Source organism: Pecten maximus, chromosome 15 (assembly GCF_902652985.1).
Source record: "Pecten maximus chromosome 15, xPecMax1.1, whole genome shotgun sequence".
NCBI classification, from domain to species: Eukaryota; Metazoa; Mollusca; class Bivalvia; order Pectinida; family Pectinidae; genus Pecten; species Pecten maximus.
This window is the reverse complement of record NC_047029.1, coordinates 19844251-19863979: the sequence shown is the minus strand read 5'-3', so window position 1 is coordinate 19863979 and position 19729 is coordinate 19844251. Positions and strand designations below refer to the sequence as shown.

At 37.3% G+C, this 19729-nt stretch overlaps 1 protein-coding gene across 1 annotated transcript; it reads left to right on the top strand.

Moving 5' to 3' along the window:
• The first annotated feature begins 813 nt into the window (after window positions 1–813).
• On the top strand, window positions 814–19681 carry LOC117343481 (asparagine synthetase [glutamine-hydrolyzing]-like). Its single transcript, XM_033905851.1, has 9 exons — window positions 814–1062; window positions 10749–10989; window positions 11822–11992; window positions 12673–12765; window positions 15773–15900; window positions 17027–17153; window positions 17696–17903; window positions 18990–19227; window positions 19398–19681. The coding sequence occupies exons 1-9, from the start codon at window positions 814–816 to the stop codon at window positions 19566–19568; spliced, it is 1626 nt and encodes a 541-aa protein (XP_033761742.1). The 3' UTR covers window positions 19569–19681.
• Window positions 19682–19729: the final 48 nt, after the last annotated feature.

Sequence of the window (19729 nt, the reverse complement as noted above, 5' to 3'; positions counted from 1 at the left end):
GCTAACCCTATGGAGTAGGAGAGCAGTCATCTCCAGTTCGTGCCCAGCAACGTATTAAATATGGTTTACTTCCTAAGAAACTCATTATGTAGTCACACAATAAAAGAAATGATGCTACAATGTTACACCAAGTTTACACTGAATTTAGTGTAAGATTACACGATAATTTTGGGGTATATGTAGAATGATTTTTTGTTTGCTTTATTTTTTGCTGTTCTATACGTCACTGTACATGTGACGTACATTGTACATGTAGCATAGGGAAATCGCCCCGGAAGCCGTTTTACGTAGCGACATACTTCCAGCCAAGATGACGTATACTGACATTAACAGTACATGTACGTATTCCTTCGCCATAAGGTAAAATAATAATGATATAGAAATCAATATAGAAAAAAATATTAATATAACATGTCTTATCGATCACCACAGTGTAATATATATATATACACTGTACATTCTAATCAAATTCAGCATGCATACTACTTTCACAATAAACAATGTTTTACATAAATTTCACCAACGATCCAATCTGTAAAAGGAATACAAATTAAAGTATATTCAAATACGGTCAAAATTAGTTCTTCATGCTGTATTAAAATCAGATTTAGTAGCTTATAAATAGTATTTCATTAGCATTTGTTCGATAACAAATACGTGATACTATCATTTAAACTTAGTATTCATCGGGTACCTTGTCCAGCTCAGACCAGCACACATTCTACACATGCGTTAGGTAAATTGAGGATCTATTTCTAAAAGTATTGCTTTTCTTCATAAGTGGCATTTTTACAACAATTAACTGCGGACAACATGTGTGGTATATTTGCTGTTTTTGGTAGTATAACCGATTTAGTCACGCTATGCAAATCGGCATACAAAATAGTTCATCGTGGACCCGATGCCTTTCGGTTAGAAACTGTCTACCAGTTCCCGTCGTGCTGTCTGGGGTTCCATCGCCTTGCTATCCTGGACGCTGAACATGGAATGCAGCCGATGAGAGTCATCCAACATCCTAATGTTTGGCTGATTTACAACGGGGAGATATACAATCACATTCAAGTAAGTGTATATTTGAGAGAGAGAGAGAGAGAGAGAGAGAGAGAGAGAGAGAGAGAGAGAGAGAGAGAGAGAGAGAGAGAGAGAGAGAGAGAGAGAGAGCACTCGCAATACCATGCCTATGGGGAATATAGTTAGACATTTGACCAACAAGCACTATTTGAAAAGAATCCGGATACGAAAATGTGTAAGTTGCCGCTAAAAGTTGAAAATGTGCTATTTTTAGAATAACTAGCAAATTCCATTCTCTCACGCTGCCGTAGAAGTGGGCTTGAAGTATTGTGGGTAATATTCCCCACAAGACGACTTTATAGAGAGATAATAGCGACTTCCTCACAAACCTAAGAGCAGTGATAGTTATTCCCCATAAATAGGCATATTAAGAGAGAAACATAAGTCTACATTCATATTCAAGCAAAGAATGAGAATATTTAAATATACCATCCTCCCCAACCATCCCCCCTCACCCCCCCCCCCCCCCCCCCCCCCCCCCCCCCCCCCACCCCACCCCCAACATACACACTCACAGGAATGTGAATATGCCGGGCTGCGAGAGGGAGGGGATCGTTCTCTTCCTTCGAGCAGTGATTTGACCTGAACAGTGGGCTGGGAAACCCCAGATGGGGAATCCCTTCCTGTTTGCACCTCGCGCATTAATTACTATACACATTCTATTTTGTAATAGGAACGTATGTATTTGTTTTCCGAATCTTTAGCTATAACTCTTCATTCTGGTATCAATGAAGTACCTAATTCAAACGTTATTTCCTCAAATAAATACACACAAACACCACCAGATTATAACTTTAAGGAACTTGGTTCACGTGAAACACCACCTCATTGGCCGATAAGTTTATTCTTTTCCCGCCAAAATTTAAGATTATAAAAAAAAATTGAAATTGAAATGTCTTTTGTTCAATTCTCTGACACATACTGACTGGATAATTAGCACACACACAGTACCTCATTTATTGGCAGCTACTTAGGAAATGTGTTGAGTGAAACCGTCCAATCTAGCGCATGGAATTAGTAATGTGTGTGAAGGTATGTGTAATGTGTAAAGGGAGGATGTTTTGATAAGTGTGAACACGTGCGGAGGGTGTGAATTCGTTTGTTTTATTACACATTAGTTACTCACCAGTCGTTACTAAACATTCTCTATAGTATCAGTGATAATTCATTAAAACCTCAATACGATGACCTTTATGACCGTTTCATTGGCGACATTCTAGAATATGCGTCCGACAAATGGCCACAGTGACTTATGATCTGTCTTATTTGCGGTACCCTTTATTTTTTCTATTTCAATGTTTTCTGCATCTTTTCTCTAACTATTCTCAGCTTTCGGCAGGTATATGGCACTTATGAAATTTATACTACATGTAGTTGTTTCTGATCGATTTTTTCATGCACCAAAAACGCTATTATTTGACATATCTACCAATGATGAGATGTTTTGTTGATGAGTGGAGGTGATGAGATGTTTTGTTGATGAGTGGAGATGATGAGATGTTTTGTTGATGAGTGGAGATGATGAGATGTTTTGTTGATGAGTGGAGGTGATGAGATGTTTTGTTGATGAGTGGAGGTGATGAGATGTTTTGTTGATGAGTGGAGGTGATGAGTGTTGATGAGTGGAGGTGATGAGATGTTCTGTTGATGAGTGGAGGTGATGAGTGTTGATGAGTGGAGGTGATGAGTGTTGATGAGTAGAGGTGATGAGATGTTGTGTTCATGAGTGGAGGTGATGGGATGTTTTGTTGATGAGTGGAGGTGATGGGATGTTTTGTTGATGAGTGGAGGTGATGGGATGTTTTGTTGATGAGTGGAGATGATGAGATGTTTTGTTGATGAGTGGAGGTGATGAGATGTTTTGTTGATGAGTGGAGATGATGGGATGTTTTGTTGATGAGTGGAGATGATGGGATGTTTTGTTGATGAGTGGAGATGATGAGATGTTTTGTTGATGAGTGGGGATGATGAGATGTTGTGTTGATGAGTGGGATGATGAGTGTTTTGTTGACTGGTGGAGGTGATGAGATGTTTTGTTGATGACTGGGTGATGGGATGTTTTGTTGATGAAGTGGACGGTGATGAGATTTTTTGTTGATGAGTGGAGGTGATGAGATGTTTTTGTTGATGAGTGGAGATGATGAGATGTTTTGTTGATGAGTGGAGATGATGGGATGTTTTGTTGATGAGTGGAGATGATGAGATGTTTTGTTGATGAGTGGGGATGATGAGATGTTGTGTTGATGAGTGGAGATGATGAGATGTTTTGATGATGAGTGGAGGTGATGAGATGTTTTGTTGATGACTGGAGATGATGGGATGTTTTGTTGATGAGTGGAGGTGATGAGATGTTTTGTTGATGAGTGGAGGTGATGGGATGTTTTGTTGATGAGTGTAGGTGATGAGATGTTTCGTTGATGACTGGAGGTGATGGGATGTTTTGTTGATGAGTGTAGGTGATGAGATGTTTCGTTGATGACTGGAGGTGATGAGATGTTTTGTTGATGAGTTGTAGATTTTTATTTTGATATTTTTTACTGCGTTTACAAAACTGTAAAAAGGGGTCTGTGACTTTTTGTATACCATTTTTGTTATATTTCAAAATCAAAATTTTAATTGATTTAATTTAAGTTGATACAAAGTGTGAAAAGTCCAGCCTCTATCACATAAGCACGTTATTGAAAATGTTAATATGAGGTAGATCGTAAGGGGTAATTTGAAATAGATCGTAAGGGTGATATATGCTAATTAGGCCAAGATGTAGTAACATCTATAGTCACGTGACATAACTGACCAAGGGTCAGCAGTAAGCATCCAGTCAGCCATCTTTGTGATGCGAGGATAAGCCAGGCTTTAGAGATAGTTCAACCGCGCGCTAGATCGTCAACAAGTCTCGACACTTGGATTCCTGCCACGATCTTTTTCCATTACTTCTGTTCGGGATACTTTCATTCATCTTTATATATCGTGTGTGCTCGGAACTATTGCGATATCGGAACTTTTACGGTAAACTGTTTTTAGCTTTGAGACCCTACGGCTATATCCTGTCTCAAACAAAGGCTCACGATGAGACCGTCACGAAGTAACTCGAGATATGCGCCGTACGACCTTTCTATGCCCGATAATTGGACAGCAAAGAAACAACGGGATGAGTTAACTTCACTTGGTGTGGTTGTTCCTTCCAATTACCGTGACTCACGTTTATTGACTATGTACAAAGAGAAAACCCAACTCTCCAACGGTGTTCATTCAACCATGACATCTGACCCGACCCCTGTTTAGACACTTGGGCGGATGGAGTTTACGGATTCCCAGAATGCATCGCGCAATACACACCATGAAGGCGCAGTCACGGAGGTGCTTTCACAACTGACAGATACGCTACCGTCCACGCGACAAAATATGTCATCCATTAGACAGAGGATGTCGTTTCTGGAAGAACGGCAGGTTCCGGCAGCAGTAGCAGGCAGTGTGTCTCAAACGGCATCAGATTCTGGCGTACTCGTTCAGGGACCTTCGGGTGGCGAGTCTTTCAACCTGCAGTCGGCTATGACAGATTTTCAAACGTCTTCCGCCACAACTAGTACGTCGGGGATGACCCTAATTGGATTTCCATCGGAATTTTTACCATCCGTGGAGACTATCTCACCTGCCATTTGGAAATATATAGTGGAAGGGAAGGATATCAGCCTGGCGTGTTTGTTGATCCCTTATTTCAACGGCCAAGCATCCGGTCATAACCCAGACGAACCAAACCCGAGATTAATGAGGAACTTGTCCATTGGGGAATTTGTTCAAGCGTTTAGCATTTACAAGCATGTGATGTGTCAGGCCTTCCCTAATAGACGGTACGTGTAAGATATGTACAAGAGAGACGTGGTCGACATGGCGTCGCGTTACGGTGGCCAGGGTTTCTATGAGTACCATAAACATTTCAGTTGTAAGGCGGCAGCTTATTTACGCTTTCAAAACGTAATGGTTGACTGGTCCATAAGGAACAATATTATGTTTTGCAACATATTCACAAATCTCCCCCGGTGGCATGTTCAAAGTGTGATAGTACCAGTCACACTGCTGGTTTTTGCCACTCTAATGACCCTTAACACCTTGGATAAGAAACTACCTACAAATACCCAAAACAAATAATCTCCTAATGCAGACAACTATGGAAGACTCAAAGTGTTGTACAAAGGCAGTGAGATCTGTAATAACTTCAATGACAGAGGATGTCATCGCGCAAGATGTAATAATCTTCATGTGTGTTTGGCATGTAAGACGGACCATTCAAAACGTGTGTGTCCCCTACACTCTTCAACAAAAAACGACTCGACCCCCTACCACAAACCGCACCAGGGAAAGAAGTAGGGAGTGTGCCGGTTGCTTATACACCTATTAACATTCTAGAGCTGGAACAAGATCTATCGTTACATCCAGGCCGAGACTTTGTATCTTACCTATTTACTGGTTTAAGGTCGGGTTTCCATACCAGAATTACTTCTCTCCCTAAAACTCCATGAGTGCGCCAATTTTCTTTCTTCAAGGACTCAGCCTGAGGTTGTGAAGAGACTCATAGGGCCAGAGCTTGACAAAGGTTTTCTCATAGGACCTTACCACGAGTGTCCTTTCGACACTTACAGGATTAATCCTATTGGTAAAGCAGAGAATAAATATTCAAGGAAAAAACGTTTAATCGTTGATTTGTCTTCTCCACACAACAATGATGATAATCCTAGTTTAAAAGACGATTTTTCACTACAATATGTGACGGTCGATGATGCTATCAATATCATCAAGGGATTTGGTAAAGGCAGCTGGTTATGTAAGACAGATATCTCCGACGCCTTTAAGCTTATACCCATTCACCCATCTTTGTGGCCTTTCCGTGGTATCAAATGGGATGGAATGTATTATTTCTACACTCGACTTGTGTTTGGTATTAGATCGAGTCCCAACAGTTTTGACTGTTTATCACAAGCTGTGTGTTGGAAAGCAGTTCACCGGTATAACATGCCAAATATCCTGCCCCTGCTAGATTATTTATTAACTGTTGATGCACCAAACTTCCACCAAGCCTCCAGTACGATGGAGAAATTTATGTACTTATTCAAATCTTTAGGTATTCTCATTGCTCAACATAAGACGGTGTTTAGAATACTTGGGAGTTACTCTGGCTTGAGCTCTCACGCAGGCAAGACTGCCCAGAGAAAAAAAATCCAGAATTTGTGAGATATTAACTGAATTTGAAAACAAAAAAAATGTTGTACTAAACGTGAATTCCTCAGCTTACTTGGACATTTCAATTTTGCACACGGTCGTTCATTTGTGTCATATCTCATCAGCTTATCTACCAAAGTCAGAGAACTACATCATCATGTCATGCTATGGAGAGGACATTGTACACTTGAAATTAATCTCGAATCAAACTTTAACGCAGTATCATAGATGAATTATTTTATATCATGCATTCTGGTAAAAATAGTAGACCACATTAAAAAATATTTAGTACCTCTACTATATAATGATAATGTAGTATATTTCGTTAATCTATTGTATTTAGTTAGAAATATGAGCGTTAGTTGTTTTAGTAGTTATTTATAGTGTCTCTGTCTACCTTACCTATGGTCATCATATACTTATCCTTAATTACCATCTAACTGTTTACGTGTATGTGTATCCACATATCTACTGCTCAGACAGTTTGCCCAACTGCTCCGACTGGATTTGGTCAAGTTATGTCATAAGGTCAGTTCAGGACACGTTTGCTCGATAGGGCAAAACGTTGCCCGACAGACGTTAGTATATAAGGAAGAGTGAGAAAGAGCTCGAGGAGTTCGAATTCGAGGTGCCTAGGTGTTACTATGTTGGATTGTGATGGATCTGTTAGAGAGGGATTTACCTCAAACTGTGTAACTGTGATCCTGAATACAAGAGTCTAAAACCGGGAGACGGTGTTGTTTTATAAAGTTGTCAATGGCCCATGTATACTAAACTATTCAAAACTCGCACATTGTAGCGAGTGCCCGACCCTACCACAGAGGGCATTACCGGGTGACAGCAACTGTAACACGGTTCTCGTGTTCGTCGGGGTTTTTTCGGGCTACAATTGGTGGCAGCGGTGGGATTTAAGTTGAGACTTACTATGGAACAACACAAAGAAGCTCTCCATCAACAATCTTTGATTGATTCTGGACTTGATGTATCGCCGATAAATCAAAGATTTACTAGCACAACTAGAAGACGAAAGTCCATGGCGGCTAGAATTCCCCTTGAAAGGAGCCGCCTGGATGACGTTTAGCGCACACACGTCCGGTCGAGATGGATCGACACAGGAGGGACGCAGTTCGCTATTTGTGTGCGTGTTCTCCATAGTAACTTTAAAATTAGGACTAACAGCTCTACTGGTGTATTGGAGTTATGAGTACATGTACGTCTCCAGTGACATCTTTGTCGATGCCAGTGTCCTGCAGCGATATTCTAAACGGGGAGGATTTATTGGACTGCTATGTATGATGGTGTGCATAGCGGTCCTAAATGTAATCAAGTTAATATGGATTATAAGGAAATTGCTGGATAATTGTCCTTATAGATGCGAGGAAAAATTATGCCATCGATGCAGAAACTTTCCGTTCCAGAGAGACTGGCATCCTGAATACCAAATACGGCGATTTTTTTAGTGGAAAACGTACAGATATATGGCTAGAATTCCTTGATTGTTTTGAAAATCTGGTCCCACTGAATATGAAATGAGGAACGGAAAAGGCGTGTGTTATTGAACACGTTACGTGGCAAGGCTGCATCTTATGTATACGATCTTCAACCGTCATGCAAACGTAGCTATGATCGTTTGTTGAAAAAAATGGACAAAAGATATAGATTTATAGCCATGAAAGAAAATTATGTGGCTGAAGCCAAATTACGACACAGGAACAAAGGAGATTTTGGTTAAGCCTTCGAGGATTTGTACCGGCTTGCCTATCAAGACAAACCTGGCTTAGAAGACGAATATACCCTGCATTCATTTCTAGATAAATGTGACGAGTCTGCAGAATTTCGCTTCGCAGTTAAGAGAACGTAACCGAGAAATATATTTGAAGCAGTTTAAAACACAATGTGCGAGGAATGATAACGTATAGGAGAGAGACTATGGAGAGAAAATAAGTCATATGTACGAACTGGTACTTGTGTCTATTCCGAAACGGAGCTGTAGGAACAAAACTCGCGTTTTCCTAGAAATAAGTGGAATACAAGAAATAGGCGGAGGATAAACCATGTGCATAATGGCGGTGCACGTCGAGACACATCTGATCGTAGTTTAGACAATCAACCGATCGGTTATGTGGATTTAGGCCCGTTCGGGCAAATTCGAAGACCTTTACAAGATGATTGTCGCGCTAAACTGACAGAGTGTTAATGGGGTAATCAGGCAAAAACCAACAGTACCAGAAATTAATTCCGTTTCCCTCAGCGGGAAACGGGAAATATTATCAGGTGACACAGGGCCGCCAAAACATTCCATGACCTGCCAAATCATGAAAAGCCTTTAACCAATGACAGATCCACTGCTGTCGATGAACGGATCCAGTGCCAAAAATCACATGAGGTTCAGAAAGCCACCGGAAATGGGAAACCAAATGTGTCTACTACAACTTCTTGTGAACCGAAATTGTGAAGGGATTATAAGGGATACATCAAATCGTATCTCATCACAGAAGGTTTCAGTTACGATCAAAGGATCAACTATATCGGAAGATGATTTTTATGCAACCGCGCCAAATCATGCTGCAGGGAGTAGCTTTATATCTGAAGAGTCTAAAACAGATCCCGAAAGTGGATATGAGTCACCGGGAGATGTTAGACTGAGGAGGAGGAGGAAACTCAATAGACAACAAATCGCTCGTATTAAGTTAACTTCAAGATCTGTACTCAAATTAATGCGTGAAAGACTAATAGGGGATTAATTAACAAATTGTAATGTTCCAGTGACATTTATTTAAAAATGTTTAAGTGACATTAGTATTAAACTGTTCCAATGATTTTTGGGGCCGCGGTGGCCGAGTGGTTAAGGTGTACTGACACTTTAACACTAACCTTCCACCTCCGGGTTGCGAGTTCGAAACCTACGTGGTGCAGTTGCCAGGTACTGACCGTAGGCCGGTGGTTTTTCTCCGGGTACTCCGGCTTTCCTCCACCTCCAAAACCTTGCACGTCCTTAAATGACCCTGGCTGTTAATAGGACGTTAAACAAAAGCAAACAAAACCAGTGATTTTCCATCTGGATAACATACATCGTGCTTGTGATATTACATTGGATTTATTTGAATAACATTCCTGCTACAGCTGTGACATTCATTGGGGTAGATTAACAAGCTGTGAGACAGTTTGGATTATAATTATAAAACAGAAATCCTTGGATTATATTAATGTGGAAACGCTGCACCTATATGATGTGAATATAAAATGTGACTTTTGGAATATCGTTCTGTTGTGACTGTAACTTTATTACCAACGGTAGTGTGTGAAAAACTATCTAGGATGAATCATTATCATAATATAAGGCCAGTCCATGGACTACCGTGATTCGTGTTTTCACAAAATGTATTTAAAACATTGAACTCTTATGCAAACGCGCAATACTCCATTTTGGTGATTACTATCGCCATGCATGATAATGATGATATGTACGCCACTGAAGAGCATCAAACCTTACCAACCAATGTGACCGAGCTCCAGAATTATTATATCACAATGTCGCGTATTTTTTCGGTTTTGTTCATTCATTTTGTCGCTATTCGCTCTGCGGGGGCTAAAATCAGTCACCGGTATCGCATAACCTCTGTTATATAATAATATCAAAAAGCGGTATGACATAACTAAAGTTATACAATAACAACACGTGCCGTATGACATAACCTACGTTATACAATAACAATACGTGCAGTATGACATAACCTACGTTATACAATAACAACACGTGCAGTATGACATTACCTCTGTTATATAATAATAGCACACATGGTAGGACATAACCTACGTTATACAATAACAACAGTTTGACATATCTTCGGTTATATAATTACAACACGTGCATTATGAAATAACTTCTGTTATATAATTACAACACGTGCACTTTGACATAACTTCTGTCATATAATTATAACACGTGCAGTTTGACATATCTTCGGTTATAACATTACAACACATGCACTATGACATAACTTCTGTTATAAAATTACAACACGTGCAGTGTTGCATAACTTCTGTTATATAATTACAACAAGTGCAGTATGGCATAACTTCTGTTATATAATAGCAATACATATACATTTTTACGTAATATAACAACAATGCTTGCAGTATGATATAACAAAGATTATGTAAGTAATAGTAACATGTTCAATTATGTACTGTTTTAAATTATTTAAAAAGAGAAAGACAAGTGAGTATAAACACTATGAAAACGATTTATAGTAAGGACATCTCCTTGAGATTGAACTTTGGTTGGCCGAGTTGCCTCATGTTAATGACGTCATTATCAAGTTTATTGAATATGCATTTGATAATCTATTTCATTTGTTATCGACTTATTGAACATGTTTGGCAGCATTAGCATAAATAGGCAATATATTTTCACTTTAACACACAGAATATGCATGTTTAAACTATTGTATTTTGCACAGTTAAAGGAGCAGTTTGACTTTCACTACGCCACTCATTGTGACGGAGAGTCCATTATTCACCTGTATGCCAGAGGAGGGATTGAGTTCACAGCCAGACATTTGGACGGGGTGTTTGCATTCTGTCTCCTAGATACGACCAAACGGAAGGTCCACCTTGGCAGAGATACATTCGGAGTCAAGCCGCTGTTTCGTATTTTTAATGAAGATGATGGGCTTTTATCGGCATGCTCTGAGGTCAAAGGTAATACATGTAGACGTATAAAAGAGGAATTGCAAATTAATATTCCATTCCATGAAGCAAGAAATGTTTGATTCCGTCCTCAGAAAACAGCCGCATAGCCTCATATTACAAGGATCTTATCTCATTTTCTGATTTTTAGGGAGAGGGGAGGTCTTCATAGAAATTCTGTACGAATAACATGCCTTGGTATTCATTATACTGTTTACAGAAGGGAGGCAAGCCGTCCTCCACGAAAAATAGCCCTAGCCTCCACCTATGTTTTCCGATAAAAAAAAAAAAGTCTAGTAGTTGTTCGTTAATGCTTCGAGCAAAAAAATATAAGCGTTAAAAACATCGATAATTTATCTTTAAACAAAGTTCTTATATACACGAAAATACATTCTCATTACGTCGGAAATCACGTCGTGTCATCAACAAATACATGTTATTTCCGCGATTTGGAAAATATGCATGACGTTCATCTGCAATGCCATTAGGTTGGCTATTTTGAGGGCCTTCTCTTATACATCTTGATATTTACAATCGACGTCATAAACAGGACAGGTGCACATCAAATGAAGGGTAAATTCGTGAATCTACATTGTTTATAGATTCATATATTCAGAAGTAAATATCATCGAGAAGAAATCTTGACGTGTTACATCAATGTAAGTACTATAGGAAGGGTTGTAGATGTACACCAACGTGATAAAAAGTATGATAATTCTACTGCAAAAAAAAATCAAGCAGCCAATCACTATATGTATATTTATTATCGAATGTATTATTATTCTAATTATATGTGTTTGGTGACACTTTGTTATATAGGTATACATACTTTATACCATTTCAGGTCTAATGGACATTGCTGGCCACCAATCTAATGCGAAGATTCAAGAAGTGATGCCTGGCCATGTGGAAACCTATCGTCTCGATATGAGGGGTCGAGCTTCACTAGAAAGCATAACGCAGTTCCATGATGTCGGCAAAGCTCCGTCATATTCTCCTGCCGCCAAACTGTTAAGTAGGTCATTGCAATCGTTTCCCCTGATAACCTGTGTATTTGTCCCATACCTGAATGAATTCAGTTTGAGACGTCTACAAGCATTCATTACAAATATTGTCTCGGGGCGAAAAAGCGCCAGTCACATAATTCAAATGTTTTTTTTCACTTTGTTTAGCTCTGAAAAATGCGGTTCCGGAAAAGAAATAGGACAGCGAAGAAGCAAATGATTTAATTCTAATCAGTCACAATGATTTGTAAATACGTGCTTTTCCTTAAGGCAAATATTTGTCACCAAATATAATTGTTTAAATGCTATGCTAGGATTTAAATTATATTAACGGCTTCAATAATGATTTCTATATATATATATTTACTTATCAACACATCTGTAAACGTGGGGCATTATGTAAATTTCTTTTTGTGTAAGACAATTTGTATAACACGTATCAATTGAGATAAAAATCTAAAAATTTAGTTTCAATATGCTTAATGTGTTGATAATTGGGTTTTGATAAGAGTTTCATATTCCGAAAGGAACTCTGCATAATCAGACAGCTGTAGATTTATTATGATGATATATTCAAATAAATAACAGATTGGCGATAATGCACGTTCACCATATCCCAAATATGCATATACAATTATAATGAATGAAGAACAGAATTTATCGTCTACAATAACATGTTCCTGACTTATAGGCAATGACATCCAGGCCAGCATCCGAACCCTATTAGAGAGTGCCGTAAGCAAAAGAATGATGGCCGAACGCCGTATCGGATGTCTGCTTTCTGGTTCGTATTATTATCTCTTTTTGCCTTCAAAAATGAAGATCACAAAATATTGTAAAGCATATATACAAAGCATTCAGTAGAATTACATACTATACATTACATATCTACACTTCATGGGTTTGCTAAATCAATAGAACATTTTTTAAAGTATACTTAGGTATACTGTAATATACACTAAATTATAATATATTTATACGTGACACATACTGCTAATACATGTACTTGACAATGTATTAACAGTTGATGTATCGATGAATTTGTAGATAACTCCAGTATAGGTGTCTATATTTAATTATTACATAATGCGTGTGATTTTTCTTAACTATTCGCATAAGCTATATTTTGTATATTGCACGGCTAAAATGACTTGCACGGTCACGTTCGAGTATTGAACACCTGTGACATTTCTGAATTTGGTCACATGCGAACTACTGAACACCTGTGATGTTTCAGAATTTAGTCCTACCCTTTCAAGCGTCTAAGTCACTCAGATTTCAACACTGCCAGACGACAGTCATGGTGATTTCTAGGCCTACAGGAAAGTCGAGATTTCATTGATTCTATGAGTGTTTTAGTGATTATGTAATACAACTTAGGCTCTGTGCAATAGAACATCGGTCGATTACCAGTACCTCGTGTCAAATATTCTGGACTATTGCACAGACACCCATGATATATGTATACATATATTGCAATATACAGACCATAACTGCAGAGGATACATTTGTGGGTCTGGGTCACACAAGGTTGGGGGAGATTTCCACGTGCGATGTGCCACCTGCCCACACCCGTATACTCCTATACATTGAATCTCTAGTATAGTTGATATTAGTATTATCATGTAATATCGGTATAGTTTGCTAGGTGAACATAGTTTATACACAATTATACATTATATAATTATATAAGTATCAACATTATTGTATACATACGGCAAAGTATAGTTTACACATCTTGTACACATACATGACTGTTTTTGTTCTCATTCATCTCGTCTTCATTTATTTCGAAGGTAATATTTCCTCCAATCAATATATGTTACATTTCAGAATCTTGAAGCGAGTGTATATATACACTGAACAGTATATCATTGACGTTAAGTATTCATTGCATTATTCCATTGTAGACAAGCAACGCATGGTAACCAATATTTTCACTATATATTGTACATATTCTCTATACTGCGGAAATCGTAATGCCAACTTCTATAAAACATTAGGATTGACATAATAATGTATTTCTCGAAACCTTGTAAAGACAATATCAATTTTCATACGTTCATTTAGATTGTGTTCTTCATATATTTCATCACAGAATTATGTATACTATTTTTCAAGTCATTTTCTTTCTCAAAAAGATTCCGGTTTCAACAAAATTAATTAGAATACTTTTTTTTTTTTTTTTTTTAAATATCTTAACTCATAGCTCTCTAATAACTCTCGGGTTATCCACATACATTTCTTGAACAAATAGTGATTTGTCTTTGTACAGAATACCTAAACCAACTCTAGTAACTGAGTAGATCAATTTCATATACTGGCTGTGCTATGCATGAATACGCCCCACTTTTAAAGTTTAAAAAAATGACATAATATTGTAACGAACGCCGTCCCCACACAGCTATTCGTCAATATTTTAAGTTCGTCTTCTTAGTGTAGTCACAGACTACTCTCCAACAACCGATGAGGCCTTCTGTCAGCTCATTCAATCATAGGTCAAAAGATTTCTATTTTATCTTACCAATCACTTTTTCAATTGAAGAAATAACTCAAAGGCAGTAAAAGTTCAATACATATAATTCTGGAATTCTTCTGATACCATTTACAACATATTTAATCTCTCACAGAATCATTCAAGTCTCCACTCTATCAGTATTTGACTAGATTTTCAATAGCATGTTATTCCTTTCTTTTCCCTTTTACTATAATTTTATTTCATTTAATAAAGAAACTCGAACAATATCAATTCTATTCTGTGATTTATAATTTAAAATAATCAACAATGATTGTCAGGAATGACTAGATATATAGTCATTCTATCTCTGACAATACTGTCACCAGAATTGCACTAATAGGTAATGATTGAAATAATATAATGTCTTTGATAATGTGAGAACAATAATCCCAGAGTTTTCTGTTTTCTTGTTTTCTAATTAACGTTTAATCTTTCCATTACCTTTCTCATAGTTTTCCCACTGAATCTCAAGTATGACAAATAATATCTAGAAACGAACACATAGAGGCAGATATTTGACTTATCCCACCCAGGGGAATGGGAGCAAAAGTTTCGAAGGATTCCTATAGAGAGCCACTCTTCCACAATATAGAGTTAATGTTTGTTCAGATACTTCAAACATCCATAAAGTTAAGAGAAGCAAGAATGGAGAGGAAAAGTGGTTGATCCATAAAAATAAGTTTTAAAAATTGTGTCTAATCCCATTTGTTTTGATTGCAAATAGAAAATCTTTAAATCAAATCTCTATGAATGAAGGCAGTCAACTAACATAAAAGGTAGCATAAACATATAAAGCTATAAAGATATAAAGCTACAGATAGAGGTAGCTATTCGATTCAATGACAAATGACAGTTTGGTTTGGTTTGGTTTGTTTTATGTAACGTCCTATTAACAGCCAGGATAATTTAAGGACGTGCCAGGTTTTGGAGGTAGAGGAAAGCCGGAGTACCCGGAGAAAAACCACCGGCCTACGGTCAGTACTTGGCAACTGCCCCACGTAGGTTTCGAACTCGCAACCCAGAGGTGGAATGCTAGTGGTAAAGTGTCGGGACACCTTAACCACGCGGCTACCGCGGCCCCTGCACATAAATAACAGACAAGCGGATTGACATAAACAACATGGATACATGCATGCAAAATGAACATTTATATATACCTTCATACATACAATGTACGAACATTAATGAGAAAGAATATAATGGTAATTAGTTCATTCATTTTTTAAAATGTTAAATACAATATTAATATAAAACATGTTTTAATTTTTCGCAGGTGGTTTGGACTCAAGCTTGGTTACCGCTTTGTTGGTAAAGTTGGCGGGAGAACAAGGTCAAATCTACCCGATACAGACTTTCTCTATCGGAATGGAGGGCAGTCCCGACTTAAAAGCAGCCAGGAAGGTTTGTATTACGTAAATACTGATTTCATGGACAGCGAAGTAAGGATATATATCGCATACCGTCCCGATAATGAGACCGTTGTTATAACTCCAAATCGATACAAGATGTCCATGGGCTCTAATATATTCCAGTCAATTTAACCCATTTTAGCCCCGTCAACCATCGGTGGGTCAGTCAGGACCAAAGTATGATCAAACTGCCATCCAATACTGAGAATTCAAGATTATTTCTAACGCTTATTCACTAAATAATCGAAAATGTGACATGACCAGCTGATCGGGAGGGCAATAGTCTCTTCCAACTAATTCAACTTCAAAACCCTCCTTATGTCACAGCACACTAGTCGAGCCGAGTTATATATCGAACCGCGCAATACTATTAGTTCACAGGTTGACATTTTTCTTCTGTTTATAACTTGTTTTCTACATTTATACATAACATATGCGGTACACCGGCTACACGTAAACATTGTTCCAGTGCTCCTCTAGGTACATGGTCATTATATTGAGACAGAATGTATTTAACCTCTTAGTTGAGAATATGACTTAACCCTGACCTAGATTTGTATGTCAGGTGTCGCCGATGAAACAGAAGACGCATTCTTTTGTTTTTGTTTACATTATTCTCTCGATAAATCGATTTTGAGTTTGAGTGATAATTTCGTTATTATGTCGGTATTCTTTGTTGTTTTTCAACAACATTTCAAAATAAGTCCACTAAACCACCGAAGAAAAAAATGAATGAATTAGTAGTTTTATAAAGGACGAAACAGCCGTATGATGTAGTTTCATATTACTTTTTCAATACATATTGAATCTATTGTTAAAAGAAAATAAAGTTGCTATTCTTTTAGGTATGTTTTGTTTAATCCGCCGATAACGTTAGTAAACTACATATACAAGTATTATATGGAAGCATATTAATATGGTTTAGAAATGGAATTTTGGTTTAGATGACATTTGTAATAGATGTATTGGATGAATACTTATCAAAGCTAGACATACCCAATCTAATTATTCCAATCTCTTTTTATTCCTGCTCTCTGTACCAATTGTGTGATTGGCAGTTTACTAGAACAAGAAGCATGGTCATAAAGAATATGTTTTTTGTATTTATCAATACACAGGTCGCCGATTACTTGAGTACGGAGCACCACGAGATAATATTAAAACCTGAGGAAGTGATCACCGCCGTCAAAAACGTCATATACCACCTGGAGAGTTATGATGCACTAACGATTCGTGGAGCATTTGGTAAGTCAGGAAACCACGTCATATTGAAATCATCAAACTATTTCAGTAAACCGCAGATTTCTTTATTTACATGCATTTTGTTTTGTTCATACAAACTGCAAATAACATATATATATTTGTGTGCATAATTTAAAAATGTTCAAGAGGTAATCATACTAATATGATATTTTAACAATAAGTATTAAAAATGTCTATGTCAAAGAAATTGAAAAAAAAACTTTAATAAGTCAAGATAAGAGCTTACAAAAAGTACACAAACAAACTACACTGTACTTAAACATGAGTTGTTCCTTGAAAGGCGATGTCCCGGAAATACAGTAAACGTTTTCTGTTAACGAAATTAAGTGTCGTCAGATGTATTCTTGAAATAAAGAGTTATGATTTAGTGCGGTATAATATTCCATATTCAACGCACAATTTTGATATCAAATCATAATGTAAAGATTGAAATTATTAAGGAAATATAGACTATATAAACAAAGAAATTTATTTGTACACGAAAACAAAAGTTGAACTTAAATTTCTACTTACTTCTTACAAAGGAATGTACATGTTGTGTCAATACGTGAAGGAGAACACGAATACGACAGTTTTATTAGTTGGGGAGGGAGCCGACGAGATCACACAAGGGTACAAGCACTTCCACAACGCGCCCTCCGCTGAGGACGGAGACAGGGAAAGCAGACGACTTTGCAAAGACATCAGTTTCTTTGACGTGCGCAGGGTGGAGAGAAACTCCGCAGCTTTTGGGTATTGAAAAGAATATTTAGTATTTCAATTGCGTACCTTTAACTGCTAAATACGTGAAAATGTATGCAGAAAAGCAGCATCTAAAGTTAATATTTATGTCAACGAGACCAAAAGGTCAAATAACAGTATTGATAACTATAATAAACAAAGTACAATACCATATCACAGATCCATTTGTAGCTACATACAACTCACTGTATTTTTCTATCTGATCTATCCGGATTAAATTTGAAGGAATTTGATGTTTGATCAGGAAGATATGGTTACTGTACAAAAACGACAAGAAATTAAAGATCTGAAAAGGAAAACGTAATTGTAAATAAGATTTGATATAGCGATAACATTTTGATAAAATACTGATGTACGTGCAAACTATGGGAACAATCAGAGGAGAACGAAATTGTCGGGAAAGTAATGTGAGGTGGATCAAGCCTTAAGTGTTATATTTGTGGTTCATCCGAATGAAACTTATAACTAAATATAACGAGGGCATCTAATAATATAAATTTTTGGTGTATTCTTTGGTTCTGAATTCGTTATTTATTTTCAACACAATTTATTGCAAAATTGCCTTCTTCTTATGAATTAAGTATGATACAATCATAGACGTGTTGAAATAAATATATACTTACAATATATTTAGTGCCTCCATGTCCACACGTAATCAGATATACAAAACCCATGTGTCGATTAAAATGCATACATTTCTTCATCAGATTCATAACATCCATGAAGTAATGTGTTTATATTAAAGTGGTCAAGGCTAGTGTTTTGGTTAATCTGCTGATTTCGGAGTATTGATAATGAACGACTTAATAGTGGACAGATAAGGAATAATGATAGGTGTTTCTGAAACAATTGTACAATTTGATTTTTATATACAGAAAGTATTTTTCACTGGCTAAATAAGTAGTAATAAACACAATTTATACTTCATTTCGTCAAAACACATGTATGTGTTTACATTTAGTCAGATATAGAGACAATGTATAACACACGACTACAGAAATACGTATAGAACTTCAAAAGATGAAATCCTTTAATCTGTGTTAAATAAGCAGTGGTATGCTTTAAAACTTGTTTCAGACTTGAGGTACGTGTGCCGTTCCTTGACCATCAGTTCAGCAGTTTTTACCTGTCATTAGACCCTGAGCTGAAGTCACCCAAGAACGGTATAGAGAAGCATTTACTCAGGTCTTCCTTTGATAAGACGGGGTTACTTCCGACAGAAATCCTCTGGCGGCCAAAGGAAGCCTTCGCTGACGGCCTTGCCTCTCCAATTAAGTCATGGATCGAGTTTATACAAGACTTTGTCGCAAAACATGTGAGTCTAAAATATCATTAAGTAATCAACGACGATTATATCCCCTAAATAAACATCTTATTGAAAACATACTACCTATCCTTTGCAGTCACCTATTATCGTAGCAATTATCTACAAACGATGAATGTATTAAGTATATATTTCTAACATATTTGTATATAATATTTCAGATAACCGACTCAGAAATGGAAAACAATAGCCATCAGTACACTCACAACCCTCCGGTCAGTAAGGAGTCCCTGTACTACCGACGGATATTTGAGAGTTTCTATCCCGGACAGGGTCATCTGATACCCTATTTCTGGAAGCCTAAGTGGTCATCGTCTTCGGACCCAAAATAATAGATAACTAGCGAATATTGAAGAATGAAATTCGTGCGCTTGTATAAACAGAATAATTATGCAATTTTTGTTTCTAATTGCAACTTAAAATGTTGTTTTCTCAGCATGCCCTGTACCACGGCATGACATTAATAAGCATACTCTAAAAATCACGCGTTGAA

Bases quoted from the DNA above. Each gene is read 5' to 3' on its own strand.
- LOC117343481 (XM_033905851.1), top strand. From the start codon at position 814: ATGTGTGGTATATTTGCTGTTTTTGGTAGTATAACCGATTTAGTCACG. The intron at 10,990-11,821 runs GTAATACATGTA...ATACCATTTCAG, and splicing joins GGCATGCTCTGAGGTCAAAG to GTCTAATGGACATTGCTGGC. The intron at 19,228-19,397 runs GTGAGTCTAAAA...ATAATATTTCAG, and splicing joins AAGACTTTGTCGCAAAACAT to ATAACCGACTCAGAAATGGA.